The 18762-nt window shown below is 31.4% G+C and overlaps 1 protein-coding gene across 2 annotated transcripts in view; it reads right to left on the bottom strand.

The window, feature by feature from the left end:
• The window catches only part of CADM2 (cell adhesion molecule 2), a 1061613-nt gene that overhangs the window by 53799 nt on the left and 989052 nt on the right, over positions 1-18762 (bottom strand). The window contains exon 8 of one of the 2 annotated variants that reach the window (XM_024740846.1): positions 9205-9324. The exons of the other annotated variant lie outside the window; for it this stretch is intronic. Coding sequence (XP_024596614.1) covers positions 9205-9324 — 120 coding nt within the window. The remainder of the gene's footprint in view (positions 1-9204; positions 9325-18762) is intronic. 2 annotated transcript variants of the gene reach the window in all.

An 18762-nucleotide genomic window follows, 5' to 3' on the forward strand; every position in this document is an offset into this window, starting at 1 on the left:
ATATATATATATATATATATATATATATTTCTCTGTGTCTAATAACAAAGCCAGCCCCATCAAGCTTCATCATCTGCCCTCTACTGTCTAGAGTGCTTGTCTCTTTCTAAGTTTAGCCAGGAAGGAAAATTACATATTAAAGTACCACTCTTTGCAAACTGCCCCTTTTCTGGCTCCAGTTCTTCTGACTAGGATAACCCTACTTACTGTGTTTGGCCCTTCAGGCCTGGTGCTGGTAAGAGCATCTTGCTATTATGAGTTCAACTGTGCTTTTCCCTTATTAGTTTCCCAAATTCTGCCTATATTTCTGTGAAAGTGTCTTCATTAAAAACTCTTTAGCTACACCCTTTTGAGACTGCAATCAGCTCCTACTGATATCCTGAGTCACACACTATCTAAATGAGTAAAAACTAATAAACTTATAATCAATATTTAGGAAACATGACTTCAAGGAAAAAGAAAAAAATGCATTAAGACCATCGTAATTTACCCAGTTTAACAGACTACCCTAGAAGAGCACTACGCTTATTATGAAACTTGGGCTTTAGACATCAAAAATGGTTCAAATGCTTTTGAAAAAAATGTTTCTCAGTGAATCTAATGCAATTCTTCATGTTAGTTCAAAGTTGCTTCCTCCTTTCCTACTTAAACTTTCATTGATCAGCATTCTTTGCTTACTAATGGGTTACATAAAAGGTCCCTAGGAATGTTTGAGTTCATCTCTTTTTTTCTAAAGTGAAAAATAACTGGTCTTAAATTAGGTATTCCCATTTATTATACTGAACACTTTGAACAGTATTCCCTTTACACCAATGTAATTCTTTAAACAATATTGGTGAAGAAAGTTTAATTTCTGTTCTTACTCACCTGTTAGAATTTATAGTAACTTTATTGACTCTATTTTATTGACTCTTTTTTAACACAATGAACGCAGATTTTTATCTGTGAAACTGCTACATATCATTGGTCTTGACAGGTTTTCTGGCAAGAGTTTAAACCTGTGCATCTACTGGGACAATTGCTTTTTCTTCGTCATTTTTCTTAATAATTTTATAAAGACATTTCTTTAAGAGTCAGTGTTATCACAGCTTCAGCATAAGCAATTCTGATACAAAATTGTATAAATATTATGTATGTATTTGAGAAGCCATTTGGAAAAATCTGTCTCCTTGCCTTGCAATCACCTTACAGACATTTTGCATCAAGTAGCTTTTAATTTTCTGGCCACAACTTAATTTAAATGAGTACAGCAAACTAATGGGAGATTATTTGAAATCTAGAGAAATAAACTACTGTATTATTGAAGCAAGAGATGTTTTAAAATATAAAAATTATCCCAGTACTTACTGCAATTCCACGAACTTATATTTAATAGATTGTATTAGACCCTTCTCAGAAGTCACGCTTTGTGGCATTTGCTCTTATTTACTGTCCTGGCAGAAAGTTCCGGCTGAAGTCAAGGTCACCTTCTATCCCAAAGTTGGTATAATTAGTATCAATTCAGTGTTTCGACAAGCTTCCACAGGAGGTTATTAACTGTGTTTCATGTGGAGTGTCAAAGAAGCAAGGGCAGTGCTGGCAATCTTTTCAGCTTCAAAGGCACAGCACATAAATTTAATTCATTGGTTAGTAAGAAAGATACAACCAGTTTATTAATGATTTTTAAAATAATTTCAGAGATGTTCTGGAAATACATTTATTCATATATGTAGGCCAAGGTTTTAAAATATAAAACAGATTATCCTCCTAATAATAAGTAACTCATTTATTCCTAATACTTTATAAGCGATTTGCTTTCTGGAATATAATAATTACATAAATTTTAAAATTAATATTTATATGTGTATGCATATTATATAAAAATGAATTCAAGGATGGCACATAGTCTACTAGGGAACATTTTCTTTTCTTTCTTAGAGGTTGTTTTGCAGGAAATGTATATATTATTAGATTATATTAAATCTAGAATTATTATCATAAAATCAATTAAGACACATTTATACAAGTAGAAACAATATTAGTAGAACTGTTTACTTAAAAGAAATATAAACTAATGGAACAAGATTTCTGTTTAAATTTATCTAAGCCAAAGAAATAAATAAGCTTAAAATGAAACTCTTAAAAATGTTTGATGTTTTAAATTGCACAAGCCACAAGAATGCCCTTAGAAAATAGAATAGAGCATAAATGTTCTGCTTCCCTTAATAGGTGGTATGGGAAAGAAAATATGAATACTGGTTTTCTTCAAACATTTCCTAAATGCCATAAAGAAATAAGTAAATATTTAAAGATTTTTTAACTTTACCAGAATTCACCTTCATACAAGTCAGAGGCAAACACTCCACTTGGTTTCAGAAATGGTTATACATAACAAGTGATTCTTATTCCAAATAAGATCTACTAGAGTAGAAAGAATAACTTTAGCACCCTATGCTATCTTGGAATAACCTAATCTGAAACATTGCCATTATTCCAATGTGTGGGTCTATAGCTGAGTAAGAGACCAGGACCCCCAGTCAGTACTGCCACCCATGTCTGGCCTGTAGCCACTCCCTTCAGCATTAATAATATGGTACTTTTAGCAAGGTTGAGAGGGAGCATACATCATGCTTATTCTTTCCAAGTGAGAAGCATTTTTAATATCCTGTTTCCATTATGAACTATGTTTCATGTATTTAATTTTGAAACAGAGTCAACTTTATATAGTAATTATGGTTTTTAAAAAGACTAGTGGAAATTTAGCTATACTCACAGCTTAAATGTAGAAACCTATCTTTTTGCAGATAAGCAGCTCCCTCTATATGGATCATCTGGAGACTGAAATATTACTTAATTTTTGTCAAGTGAAAAAAAGCCCAACATATTGACACTTAATTTTTAAAAGCTCACAGCACCATGCAAATTGTGTTTTATTACCATCAATAAAGTCAGAAACATTTTTAATAGCTAAACACTCATAATACAAGCTCATAAACAACTTCTTGATTTGCACACTTTGGGATTTAACTCTGTCAAGATGATATATTTTACCATTGCAAATGCTCTATTTGAATGCATTTATTATGACTAACTCGGAGCTATAATGATTTTACTCCATTCATTCTTTCTCAGTGCTGGTGTTTTCTTTTATTCTGATAAACGTTTCTTTATCTCTATGTATTCTATTTTTTAAGTATCTGTGCCAAAAAGGGGAGGAGGGCACATATTAATGAAACCAAATAAAAATAAAATATAGACTAGATTTTCTTTGACATAAAGGAAATAGAGATTAGAAGCACAGGTCAGATCATTATTGCTTTTTAACCTGATTTAATTAAATAGATGTTTCAGACAGTGATTTGATGTGCTCATGTATGCATTTTGTGTTTAAGTTAGCATATTGTATTTTGAAGCCAGAGAAATGAAACAATTGAAGTAAAGGAATCTGCATACAAAAATACTATTTCGTAAACAACATTCTAGGCAACTGCAGTTCATTAAAAATGCCCACATTAAATATGAGTAGAATGTTACAATTAATCTCATTTTCTCTATACTGGCACAAAGTAAATACTTCGGCAATTTATTTTCATTTGATATAGCTTAACTTTGTGTATATGATTTTTTTCTACAAGTCACTAAGATTGCTTCAAGGAATCTTTAGAGAAGGGAGATCTTTCAAACAGTAATATTTTGGGATTATACTTAATGACCAACCATGTCCCTAAATTCATATACATTTAAATAGTTAAATTTTATGATTCACATGATTTTAAAATTACAGTGGGCCTTTAATTCTACACTGGATCTATACTTATTGTAGACGTATGCTAAAATTCATTCTATTCTACATGAATAATTTAAAATATTTTACTTAATATTACATTTTTAGACATAATAACTAAATTAATGTGTAATTTAATTGTGAAGAATTGACATTAAGTTTGTGCTTGACATTAAACTTTTGATTGCAGAAGCATGCATTTCAAAAAGACATCCACCTTGAATAAACATATTGCCAGCTGTAGCAAAACAACCAGGTAAGAAACTAGGCTGCCCCACCCATGAAGTTCTTTTTGTCAGAAAGTCCTGGGTAACCTAGATAACTGATCACCTTGGGTAACCTGGTTTCTCCCTTCCTGTGCTCTAATTCCCATTCTTATGTTTTAAATTAACCAATAAAGGGTGAACCCACAAAACTCTAGACACCCCACCTTTGAACCTTAATAAAGGCAGAGCCCAGGTCTGTGCACTCTCTTTCTCTTTTCACCAGTGACCTCACTATGTGGCCCTCCAGAATCTCTGAGTAATAATTTTGTTCCTCAAAGTTCCCTACTGGTTTCTTACTGAAGTACAGCCTTCGATCATTTAAGAACAAGGGCTGGTCCAACCTCAACATTTGGCCCTTCTGGAGGAAATGTCTGTGAGGGCTCCTAAAAGCAATAGGAGCTGAGGCAAGTGCCTCAAGCATTCCTAGCGAAAAGCATCACTATCAATAGGCTGGGACCAACACAACAGTACCCATCTCTAAATTTTGAGATTGGTCATTATTATTCTGGTTGTAGATAATTTGATAATGGTTGATTTCTTAAATTAAAAAAAATATGTCTTTTGTTTTTGTTTTGTGGTGCCATTGTGAAATAAGGTATCTTTACAATTACCTCATTATAGTTAATAAATTGGTTCATATTACTAGAAAAATGTATGATTTTATTAACAAAAAATTATTTCACCATTTTAAATTCTGATGTAAAACTAAATCAATACTTGAATCAATAATTCATTTGGATTTTTACATGGATTGTACAAACATTTTCATCATTACTTTTAGGATTTATTTTTTCCTATCTGATATACTGAAATGCATGAAGTATTTGAACAGACCCTTAGTATTAGGACAGGGAGTATATCAGATAATTCACATCTTCTCTCCATATATGTCATTTCATTTCTATACTTGTAGTGCAGAGACAGGTAATAATTAGGCATTTAGGAGTTTTTCTGTGTTGGTAAGTACAAAAATTCAGTTGTGAATTCTAATTTTAAAAATCATGATAAATAGACATAATCACTGATATATCTCACTGTGTCTCATATATGTTTCTTGACTTTTCAATACCTTTATATCATGATCTGTAAATGAGGGTGCTTGCTATTAAAGATTCTTAGATTATGAGCTAGTTTATATAAAATTAAACAGTATGATAAAAAATTTTTAAAAATGCTTTCAAATTAACAATACCATGCAAAAATAATATTAATACTAGAAATCATATCAGGTCATTTGGAAGCATTTTATAAATTATCATATTTAACTCATTAAAGTTTATCTCATTAAAAATTTATTACAGTGACCTAAAAAAAACCCAAATTTATAAAAGAGTATATATAGATATAGATATACAGATATATATCTTTTGAATTAGTTGATAGGATTAATCAGGCCACTAGTCTTAAAAAGTTGCAATTTCTATAAGCAGAAAATTAAAATGTGTTGTAGCAGTGATGCTTTGTAATGCAAATATTTAAGAGATCTATAAAATGTTCAGGTTTTAGGTATAGGATAAATAAATAAGAATCCTATAAAATTCAAAGAAAATTTATAAATTGTTATTATAGTCAAGGATAGATAAGTTCCATATGCTCTAGTGCCATTTTAATATTTAATTTTTTTCAAATAATCAATTAAAAATAGGTTTGAAATTAAAATGTAATCAGTGCACTAACACCAAAGAATTTTGCCAGAATTAAAACTAGAATTACTATAGGAAAAATATACCATTTCAGATGCAGCTACATGTGAACACATTTGTTTTACTTAAAAGAACTAAGCAATCATTGTCATACATTGAGTGCTGATTATGTTGCCAGAACTCTAGACATTATCCAATCCTCAAGGCAATCTGAGAATTAAGTGTTTCTCATTTTTCTGACAAAAATGCTGATGCTAAATTTGGTTCATCGTCTAAGACCAAAGACTTTGTAAACAGAAGAACTGAAACTCACACCTAAAGATATTTCTCAGGCTCACTTATTCTCTGTCTTTCCCGTGACTGTTCAAGTTTGCTCCCTTTTCTGTGTTATAGCACCCTTTTTTGTAAAAAGGTACTGCTAATTGCCCGCTTTTCTTCCATATGGTTGAAGCTCCTCTTCCTGCACACAAGGATGCATTTCATGTACAAATTGAAGAGATGTGCAAATTCTCAAGGTTATGACTAACAATTGGAGTAGCTTCTTTTGGTCTATTTTATCTTGATTTTTAATATAGCAACAGCTATGTTTCTTTATTTTTAATTGGATATTTACCATATCTTAGGATAGAAATCTCAGCAATGGCAGGGGTGGTGAAAGAGTGTAAATGGAGATATGAACAGTGATTCATTTGTGGTCATTTATTAAATAAGTATGTATATAGTGAGATAAATGTTATAGTTTATGAAATTTGAAGAAATGCCATTTAAACCTTATAAAATTAAATATAGTTAGCTTAGTAATTTAGATTACTGAATGAGAGAAAGAGATGAAGAAAGTAAACAAAAAAAAATTGGCAAGCTGAAAATATTTAGTTCCTAGCTTTTCTTAGGCAACATATTCTTATTATATCTTTTAAACTATAATTTGGAAACATCTTTCACTAATTTATACATAAATGAATTCCACTTAAAATATAATTGCACCTGAAACCTCTAATTTAATAGGTAATGCATAGCTAAGTGAATATCATATAAATTAAAAGGAATATAGTACAAAAATCATAAAATATTTATTTATTGACTGAATCCCCACCTCCCTCAAATATGGACTAGAACATTAATCATGCAGGTGAGCTTGGTGACCTCCTTCAATTCCCAGTTGTTCGTTGAAGATAGGAGGGAAAAATAGACATTACACTAACATTCAATGTTGGTGCTACTATTTTTTCTGTATAAAGCAGATGCTATAAATTGCCTAACTCATAAAATACGTTTTCTTTTCACATATCTTTGTGCCATTTGAAAAATAATATCTTGCAACTATTAAGTAAAAAAAGAGGGAATGGGGGGTATGTGTGTGTGTGTGTGTCTTCTTTGAGGTTTATTTATTTGTGTGCTCCTTTGAAGGAAAAATAAATTTTTTCAGCACTTTTGAATTCCATGGTGTAAAGTTCACAATACATCTTAGGAAATCTTTAAAAAATGAATTTCCTTGAAAAAGTAGAAAATTGATTTCTTTTTAGCAGGCTGGTTAAAATGGAACAGGTAAGAGTCACTTAAGATGCATGTAAACAAATATAAAAGATTTGTTAAACACTTCACTTTGAAATAAAATATTTTCTATTATTTTAGCCTAATATATATATATATATATATATATATATATATATATATATATATACACACACAAAAAATATATATACATACACTCACAAAGAATATGAATACTTCTCATTAATTAAGTATAGACACTGATTATTTGGGGGAAATGCATCAATTTAATTGCTAGTGATTTCAGATACAATATGTTTAATCCCCATAATTTTAGGACCTGGCATAGTGCCATTTATATAAACAGCAGGTACTTGATAAATATTTATTGAAGAAGAAATGAACTAGGCTTTTTTTCTTATAATTAGGTCTTTTTAAAAAAGTTGTCAATATATATCTCTCTCCTTTTCCAACAAAGTGATCTGTTTGTACAGTCAGAACTTAATATCATAGAGATTTTGTTGGTAAGCAGTAAATTGCATTTCATTTGAATTACTGTTTGTAAAAAAAATCTTTAGAAAAACAATAAATTAAAGCAAAGTAGAACTTTAGATATTTACATTTCATATAACATCATAAAGTATTTTTTAACTTTTTCTTCATTTTTATTATTTTTCTACTCATTTTTACATAAGTTGTTATAAGAATGATCTTTAATCTCTTCTACTTATAGATTTAGCTCAAATACAGTTTTTTTAGTGATACTAGGTATTTTGAGAAATTCTTAATGTTACTATCATCAAGCTTTAGCTATCAATCTTGTACACTGTATAACAGAATTGACCAAATTATTAAAAATGAACAATTATAAGATACTAAAATATTTTTCTGGAACAAGAGAAAAAGTAATATAGTGACTATAAAGCAAAAGCTAGCAGCAACTCAATATAATATTGAGAATTACTAGAAATTCTACAAAACACAAACAGTCTAACTGAACAGTCTTTACAAGTGAAGGAAAATAATGTTAAGTCTATCCTTGGCAAAACTTTAGATATATATTATTGTAAAGTCCTCATGATTTCAAATTACATAGTTACATTTAACACATATTAGGACAGCCAACATGACATAAAACATGTATAAGAGTAAATGACAGACTTAATTAGGACAAATTGTCTCTGAACATTGCTTATGCAGAAATAAAGTTTAAAATGTGTATTTCTCTAATGTGTTCAAACAACTTTTTATTTTTTCATTTAGTAGTTCATTTCTACTAACTACTTAAAGACTACTCAGAAATGCTTTTTTATATTTCTGAACGATGACATAATAATTATTTTTGCCCTTAAGGATTACTTCAATATCTTTTAGGTTGCTCTGTTTGAGACAAACATACTTATTAGTAAACGGATGCCAGAAATTACTCATGGAGCCAACCATCAATTCCTGTCATCCTGGACAAGTCTAGAACATTTGCTTTCAGAACATTCTGTTAGTAGAAAAGTAGCTCCACTCAGCAAATCACTTCAGGCTGACATATTGAATATTTACCTAAAAGTTCTATGTGGCAAATAGTTTATAATGACCCCTGGATTATGCCAATTTTACAACAAATTCAATGCAGGCATTTTAATCTAGTTGCAGAGGAATAACAAATCATTAACATTAAACTAGGGTCTTAAAAAAGCAAACACTACCTCTGCATTTTTGAACATCTTATTTCTTTGCATTTATAAGGTAAGAAAAAAAAAAATGTCCCATGTTCACATTTTAAACTCTCAATGTTGCAGAGCTCCATATATTCTCAACCTATATTCTGAAACATTTTCATAAGAGTCATAATTGACACTAAGAAAAATTAAAATGTACCATCTTGTCCCATATTTTATTCCAACAACCTTAACTGATAGTAACTGAGGTGACTTAATTACTTCTTAGAAGTAAGTAAAATTGGATCTCTATTCCTCTACTCTTTATAAAACCTTTAAAAACTCTATTTAATGTGTTTCCCAGGCCATAACAAAGAAGCATACTGTACCTCGTATGTTGCTGGATGTTGCAGATGTGGTTTGGCTGGCTGTTATGGCTACAGTGGTTGTGACTGTTGCAGTGGTAAGGGAGGGGATGATAGTAGTGGGAAGCAAAGTGTTGGGAACATCTGGTGAGTGGAAAAAAAATATAAAACAAAATCATATCATGCAAACAAAAGAGAAACACAAATGATTCAAATTACAAATACATATATCTTATTTGGGTTGAACTTTTAACAGGCTTAAACAGATTATCAGGTACAAAGCTGGCAGTACCACGCAGTTCTTGTCATTTTGTTTTTCATTGATTTTTAATGCTCCTACACAAAGCAAAAACTTGGAGCAATGTTTGACTATAAGCAGATTGCCTGCAATATTTAGAGTAAAACTTAAAATGACAAGAATTCATTCGTTCGCTGAGTCATTTAAGAAGTTTGACATGCAGTAGCAAAATGCAGAGGTAAAACAGAAACTGACATGCTTTGTCAAAGAAGTAAACAAAGAAACAACACAACAGAAAATAAACACAAATAACACCACCATATAAGATTAAAGAAATGTTAACGATGGATGAATATATGCATGTTAAATACTCTGATTTTTTTTAGGCAAACAATGATAGGAAATAGGATGAAAGCAATCTTTAGATACAAACAAAAAAGAAGCCAACTGTTACTATTATTATTACCATTATTTTGCTTTTCCTTTTCTCACAAACGGTGTTAATGTACAGTTTAGAATCTTATAATTCTTACCCTGATTAGCTGGTAACGCCTTCTAACAATTTTGCAGTACCTAGGAGTCTTTAACAAGTATTGGGTCAACTAGCATGGAACTCAATATTCTGAACTGTTTATGACTTATTTTATTTGGCATACCTAGGAGCAGTTATTGAACATATATCTGAACCATAATATTCAACCCCTAGTCCATAATCAGTCAAAGTTGGCAAAAGTTGACAGTAGATTCAAATACAGAGAACATAAAAAAGAGAAAAATTAGCTTAGAGTTTAACACCAAAATCTTCCTTTCACTCAAAAGCAGCTAAAACTTTGAAAAGCAGCATAGAGAACACTGAAACAATATAGCCAGTGTCAAGCAATGAGAACTTCAGTAAGATCCTCAGAGAGTCAAATCTTGTCTCAAGTGGATAGGCATAAAATTTACACAGTGAGGAAATTAGAAACAGTTCACAAATTACCTCTAATTACTGTGCTGGGGTTTGATTTCACATGTTTGCTACACAGCTCCTATATATTCAGAGTGTTTGACAGATTATTTTGCTATTAAAAAGCTTCCTGTCATTCTCTCAGTTAAAGTCTCTGAGTCACACCAATTTTTTTCTAGTTCCTTACTTCTGATAAACAGCCCTACTCAATCCTCAGACTTTAACCTGCTGAATTCTCTATGCTGGAGACATCAGAAAACAGCATGAGATCACTCTCTTATCTTTGGTATTTATGTTTACACCTGTTTCCTGGCCAGTCACATTAAGAAAACAACCTTCTGAAAACCCAATGGTGCTACATTAATCACTAGAGAAAATGGGTATTGTCTGGAGTGCGATTACCATGATCATAAAGTAGAACTGACTTCAACAACATTAAAAATGAATAAATATTATGTATATGTGCACATATGCTTCTTGTTTACTAATTTCTATAATAACTTCTTATTTTCATTGTAAGCTTTCCTAAATAGTTTAGGCAGGCTGGAGGTAAATGAAAGACATTTTCTAAATTTAAAAAAAGTAATTTTAATTTTCACGCATTTCCAAAATAGAAAATAATATATTCTTTGTCTGTTAGCAAAATCATCTGCTCGTTAGGATCTCAAAATATATGTATTTCATTAGTGCAAAGGGAAATATCTTCTGGGGCTAACAAATATAAGAATATACAATAATATTAGTCCTTTAAAACTCCATGGAAAGAACCCAAGATTACCAAACCTATCACTGATTATAAAATATTACATTATTTGCTCTCAGAAAATGGGTTAGAATAAAATTTCATTGTATCTGAAAAGCAGTGTTTCAAAACCAGCTATACTATTTGATTCTGGAGTGCAAATAACAGACTTTTTTTTTTTTAAGCCAAAAAACCCCATATTGTTTGGATTTTTTTCCTTACTTCATATCAACAAAGATGGGTAATAATTAACTCTGATTTGTTTTGGAGATAGTCTATATATTTTCATGAGCATTCTTATATAAACCAACAATATCCTATTTCCCATATGTAGATGCATGACATATAGGGTTTCGCCCACCAGGCTAATATTCAAAAAACATTTAAAAAATGGGTAGTTTTAATAATTGTTGATCCACTTTAAGGGAACTGTCCTAGAGTCTTCTACAGGGTCCAGATAGATGAGATAACACCACTAACCATTATTGACTCATAGTCTGGCTCCTGCTTATCTGCTCATCATTCTCATCTTCTCCCCTTGACTTCATATGTACCTAAAAACAAACTGGCTAAAAGCAATTTGATGGAAAGAGCCTTGGCCGATACAACAACTGGGTCAAGAAAATGACCTGTCAAATAAGAAATGTCTCCCAGTCACTGTTACATATTTTTAATCACTAGTAACATTATTTCATCCTACATGTTCTGAAACATTTTAAACACTTTCATTTTTGCAAAAATTTTGAGGGTTTCATCATTCTGTTCTTTCTTTTTATCACACATTCATGTCCATCCAATTATTTCAACTCTATTGTGAAATAGCAAAAGTTGAAATAATCTTAACATTCAATACCAGGAGATTAATCAGAATCAACTACAACTCAACAATGTAAGATTAGTTAGAATTAGTTGTAATTCTCAGAAAGGCCAAGGAAATTGTGTGATATTTCTCTTACCTAAACTTTCTATTGTTCTGATTTTATTGTTGTCAGTCTCTCCACTTGACAATTAATCTTTGAATAGAACTCTGCCTACTTTATTGTTGGTACCCTAGCACAATTTAGAAGGTCAACAAAAGTTTATTAAATGAATTTGTTCATAGCATTATAAAAATAAAACATATTTTAGGGGATCTAGAAAAGTTCACTTTTTTGACAGGTCAACTAGTCAATATAGAACTAAAATATTTCATTACTTCTGCTCAAAAAAAAAAATCTTCTCTGTGTTTAATACATACAGACAATTTTTATTTTCTGAAGGATACATTTTCAAGATTATAACCTACAAATTCTTTCTTCAATAAATTTCCTTGCTAACAAAATGAATCTTTGCCTACATATCCTGCAACTTTGAAAGCTGTGTGAGCCTGACCTGAGATTCATGTATTCCACACCACCTTATGAACTCTCTTCAGTTTCAACTGATTTGAGACTTTCCAAGAAAGGGTGTAAGACGACGAGGGCTCACTAAGTAACTCTCATTGTGATCAGTGGTGAATGATCTCAACAAATTTATGAGTTGTCTATTATTATCCCCACTTAATGGATGAAAGAACTTTGAGATAGAGTTTCCTCATCTTGAAAATTACACACATATGTATAAATATGTTATATTATAGAGAAAATTTTCTTAAACCTAAGTATAATGCAAAGAGAAATTTCTCTAACACTTCCATCTCAAGATCATTTATTTTATCTGTATGATTGTAACTCTTCTTTTTTTTTTTTTTTTTGCCATACACGGGCCTCTCACTGTTGTGGCCTCTCCCGTTGCGGAGCACAGGCTCCAGACGCGCAGGCTCAGCGGCCATGGCTCACGGGCCCAGCCGCTCCACGGCATGTGGGATCTTCCCGGACCGGGACACGAACCCGTGTCCCCTGCATCGGCAGGCGGACTCCAGGGAAGCCCTGATTGTAACTCTTGTCAAGGCAGAAATTGGTAAAATTTTGAGCTGCTTCCTAAGTCCAAATACCCAACTCTCTAGTTTTTCTCCTACAAATGAGTGGCAACATTTGGAAACATTCAGCAATTATTTTAAAGGTCCTGGTTTGATGCATTCACTTTTGGCCTTTTATTTAAACATTGATTATGAGACTGAAGCTACATTTTCATAAGGAAGTACGAAATTGAAAACATGAGTAATAATAATTTGCCTTAGTTTTAAGGTATCTAGAATTCTGTACCTTTTAAAAACCATTATGTTGTTACTACAAAGAATACTCAATCAAATATAGTACAGGATAGAAAATGCAGGTAATTTTGTCCCCAAGACACATCCATTTTTATGTCTCCAAAGAATAAAAATATATTGATTCATATGCAGAAGAATTACAAACATGTGCACACACATAATAAAAGTAAGTCACTCCTGGTTCAACATTAATTTACTAATTCTGTTTATAAAGCCACATATTCTGCAATCATATTAATATTATAAGTAATTTGCTGAATATGACTTAAATTTAGAAGATTTTAATATATGTCTTACATGTTTACATCCTATGATTTAAATGGACACTAAGATAACTATAAATAAAAAATAGAAAAATTAATGGTATGCAATTTATGAATATTAAAATTCAGGAATGATAACTGTCTAACAGACAGGTCAGTCAATTAACTACATGATATTTCATCTCTGTTTTCTACAATACAAAGATGGGCTCAAATTTTTATTGTCATATTCCTTGGAGAGCATGTTAATTTAATCAAATACTGTTGAATTTGCCTGAAAAAAAAATAGTTAAAATAAGAAGTTAATCATTTATAATTTACAAAAGAAATTTACTGTATTATATATTTTCTAGATGTTAAAGTATAAATAATGAAGTTAGTAATTGATAAAATATGTAGTGCATAAAAAAAGGTATCTTGAGAAGTGCACAAAGTGAAAATAACTAGATTTTATTTTTCAATTTTAGTTTAGATCTGATCAGATAAATTAGCAAATACAGATAAATTATTCAAATATAATTTAAATCCAAACAAGAGAAATTTCAATAAAGTTCTTCAAAATCAGAAATAAAAGCATATTCTAGTTAATAATAAATTTGTTTGAATATGATATAAAAATATTTTCAAGTTGTTAAAATTTTTATCACAATATATACAAATGTGTAACACCAGATTCTCTGAAATTGTGATTATGTGTTTAAAATCTTTGCCTAGCACATTAAATCTTAGGGAACTACTCTATATACTAAAATGGATAAATCTTGCTAAAATAGCTTCATGATTTAAGTAAGATATTAAAATTAATTCATAGCGGTCTATGGCTCACTATCTAAAACTTTATAGTTTTAGTGAAAACTATAGTAACCATAGTAAAATCAGGGATGTCCTTTAAAGGAAAAATTTGAGCATTTTTATTGATAGGAAACTGAGAAAAATAAAGGTCCCAGGCATGAAAATATTTGCTTATAGTTTTACCTACACATAAGATGTGAATTAAAATAAATTACAGTTTTCATTTTGTTTGTAATATATATAAAGTGTTATTCTGACATAAAAGGAAAACTCAGAAGTACTTCAATAATATCAGACAGAACCCCAAATCTAGTCAATTGCACAATTGCATATTAGTGCAGACAAAGTCTAAGTAGGCTGCAAAAGTTACTCATGTGAGTGAATGTTGGGTTACAAATAAATGCAGTGTAAATACTGTGCGTTACTTCTGTAAGAACCAATTCACTTGCAGAAACACATTTTTAGCTCACACAACAAAGCTGTTGAATCAGGAAACTAAAATCTTTGTGTCCGGAGACCATGGCTAAACTTTGCTATGATAAAGTCATCAGTCCACCATGTCTCCTGCTTAACCTACATGACTCTGATGTGAACTCCAAACTGCACCCACCATTGTCTTCAGATACCTCAATGTTAAGGTTTTCTGGAACAACAGGGGCTAGAGGTCTTCAGAGCATATATATGCCTGGCTTCTTTTCTTTATTTCTTATAGTACCAAGTTAACATAAACAGAAAAGCAAAGCCTGGAGCACAAGACATCTTCCCTGACACAAGTGCTTTCCCCAAGTTCTAGACTCAGCTCTTTCTGTTCTCTTTCCTGCCATGTTCTCAGAGCCACATCCTGTTTCACAACATTAGTTTTCTCTTTCTTGTCTATCTTTCAAGTCCAGTTTAAATATGATATCATTTGTAAAGCATCCCCCAATTCTGTAGAGTTAATACCTTCCCTCAGTGTGCTTTCAAGCACTTTGCACACACCTCTACACATGATTATTATACATTATATGACCATGACATGTATATTTATGTACCTATCTTTCCAATAAACTGTAAGCTCAATCTTTATAAATCAACTTGTCTTTGTTTTTAAAAATATAATTTTGACTTGGGACAAATTTACTCTGACCCAAACCCTCAGTATCACCCAATCTCATCTTAGAATAGTCTCCCTTTTCTTGATGTACCTAGTGAAACACCACTCTCAAGTTTCAGCCTGATTCCTACCTGCTCTGTGAAGACTTCTTTGACCAAATAAAACCCAACTTATTTCCCTTCTCTGAACACTTTTTGTGTTTTCTGAGTTTACCTCTACTTCCCTCATTTTGTTATCTATACCCCTCTGCCATGACAAAGATGTTTACATTCATGACACACTACTATGAACACATCCAGTGTTATGTGTCTCTCACTAGCTACATAGCTCTCTCTCTCCTTCCCTACTTATCAAAATACATGTGTAGCACTATGGTAACATTTAAAAATTTTCTCTAATTAACATAATCAATTAATACACTCAACTATTCTAACTTTTATTAATAATAAAGTTCACCATAAATAGAATACATATCAGAGCTCTTCATTAAATCAGTGGTTGAAAACTGGAAGGCTATCACTTTCACTTGGCACTTAACGACTACTAGTGTTTTCTTTTTTTTTTTTTTTTCCATGAACCAATAAGATGATAATCTAACAGAAGAATTAGACATCAACTCCATGGTATATTTCAGTGCTTCCTTAGGGTACCTAGCTCTATGCTTTGAATTTGACTGGTGCTTTATAAATAATGCTTCTTTTGGTGGTAATAGCAATGTTGTCAATAGATAGGAAATGGTATCACTTTTAATAACATGAAACAGTAATTGAGCCTTACACATGGTTAATCTCTGTAAAAGACTGTCCTCTCTCCTCCTTTTACCATTCATGAGGTAATTTTTAGGAATTCCTGCTAAGAGTCTTCAAGTCTAAAAAATAATTTAGAAAATTAAAATGCAGCATACTGAAGAATCTTATATTCCAAATGCAGTCTTTCAGTGTTTTTAAAAGTGTTAGAGCTCTAAATCACAATATCCAATTCAAAATAATAGAAAAGGGGCCCTTTTTTTCACATCCTAATGAAGGAATTCGAAAAATGCAACCACATTTTGTTATTGGAGCTTATTAGAGCACAACAGATCCTGTATAACCTTGTCAAAATGAAATCAGTTCCAACAAACACTGTATACAATAAACTGAAGAGTGGTACAGCACCCTTTTTCCAGTAACGAGCTTTTCAGGTTAAAGGTATGTTCTGTTCTCTACAAATTCAGTGTACAATAATTTCTAACTTGTCAACTTCTTTTGTTTTGTGGCAGTTTCTCTTTTTAAAAATTGCTTTCTGGCCCATTCAGAATGGATTTTCAGAGCAAAATTAAGTCTAAAGGGTCCCAGAAGCCCAAGCTGCTTGTTTCTCTCTAAGGACTAGTGTTCAATCGGGAGAAAAACTGCTACCATTTAGTTTGGACTCCATATGTCTACTTCCTTTCTGCTTTATGTCACTAACTCCCCTGGGTGGTCCCAGGATAATCAAGAGTGAATTCAAACCAAGGATTATTAGTGGAGATATAGAAGATTATTAGTGGAATATTATTAGTCAGAACTCGATGTATACTAGAAGTATTAAGGTAAGAAGTGTCTTTTTGAGAGAAGTTATTCGCATATCCTAATTTAAAAAAAAAAAAGTTAAGGCATCCTTAACTTTACTGATAATTGCACTGCCATTGGAAGCAATTGTAAGAGGAAAAGTTTACTGTATTTGCTTTTTTGCCTGTGCAGAGAAGGACATTTATCTGTTCCCATTATATTCAGCTACATGTAGCAGCCTATTTGGGTTATAGCATAAGAATGGATTACAGTACCAAGGCTCTTACTTAAATGACAGCCACCAGGCTGACAAGGCCTCAACTAGCCAGAGCATGCCTCTCCTTCCAGAGCTGTATGGTAACCTCAACTGCTTCATAAAAAGGAACCCTTTTAAAAATTAGATTTGAATGCATCCCTTTTCATTCCTCTGATAGCTTCAACTGGCTTCACATACTAAATGGAATCCTCATACAATAAAAAAAAAGCTGTTTTTGAAAAATGAAAAATAAAATGTACTGCAATTTTAAACTGTAGGTGGTAACCAAAAGTCATACATAATTACAAGAAAAGTTGATGAATAAAATCAGTTTGTCATTTGAAAAAAATGTATGCATTTTTTTTCTTTAAAATACTCTTTTACATTCCAAACTGACAAAGGAAAGTGAAATTTAAAGTGGGGAAAAAATGCCTTTGAAGTGGATGATTCCATACCATTTAGCTCCACCTACTTCCATACTAGGAGTTCTTTCCTAAAAGTGCTTTACCAAAAAGTAAATCAGATGATTTGATCAAACACTTTAAGTTCTGTGAGGATGTCAGTTTCCTCTGAGAGAACAGTACTGTCGCCCATTAGCAGAGAAACTTAAATCAAATATAAATATACACAAGGGGAACTATGATATAGTAGAAAATTACTGATTGAAAAATCCAGATATTTTGATTTTTCATTTAGGTTTTGTGATAAAATAACTGAGAGACATTTTGCCTATAATTTAATCCTTCTGAATCTATGCTTCTTCATCTAAAAAAACAGAGTTTAGACCTGGTCATTTATTCATAAATTATTCCTCTTTTATTTAATACACAAATTCCATAAAAGAGTAACAATGGGTTCTGGAATCCTGAACTAAATATCCTTAAGGCTTAACTAAACTGTGCTACCGTACTATGTTACCAATTTGTATAAGTTAAAAAATGCTGTCATTAAATTGGAAGTTATTACACAGCACTAATTCTAGTGAATTCTAATTTTCACATATATGTTTGTTGTCTGATCGATTTTTAAGGTAGTAAAATGCATTCAAATAGAATATTTAATATTGCAATATAAAAGCTTATTTAAATGAAAATTAAAGGAGAACTTGGGAGTGTTTCAAATATATTATTATAAACTTGCTATCCTGTAACTTAAAATCAACAAGGGCTATTTGTAGATACTTTTTGTGTAAACATATTAATAAATAGAGTCTCTTGGATGTATCCACAACAGATAATCCCTAATAAACACTAAGAATAATGTTAAGCAGAATTGTGAAGAAATGCCTATTGAACTCCACTTTTAATATGCCCTCCTATCACCTGTAACCCTAGAATTCAGAGTTCTCATGCAAAAGCAGGGTCTTTCTTAACCTTAAAAAAGCTTATTTAATAAACTAATTCACACATGGAATTTGGTGACACAGATTGATAACCTTCCCCAAATTATTTATATTTAAAATATACGCTCAATAAAGAAGTGAACATTTTACCAAAGTAATATATTTCTAATCGTGGAATTTCATATTCTCCTGG

This window comes from Neophocaena asiaeorientalis, unplaced genomic scaffold, assembly GCF_003031525.2.
Source record: "Neophocaena asiaeorientalis asiaeorientalis breed wild unplaced genomic scaffold, Neophocaena_asiaeorientalis_V1.1 scaffold420, whole genome shotgun sequence".
In the NCBI taxonomy this organism is placed as follows: Eukaryota; Metazoa; Chordata; class Mammalia; order Artiodactyla; family Phocoenidae; genus Neophocaena; species Neophocaena asiaeorientalis.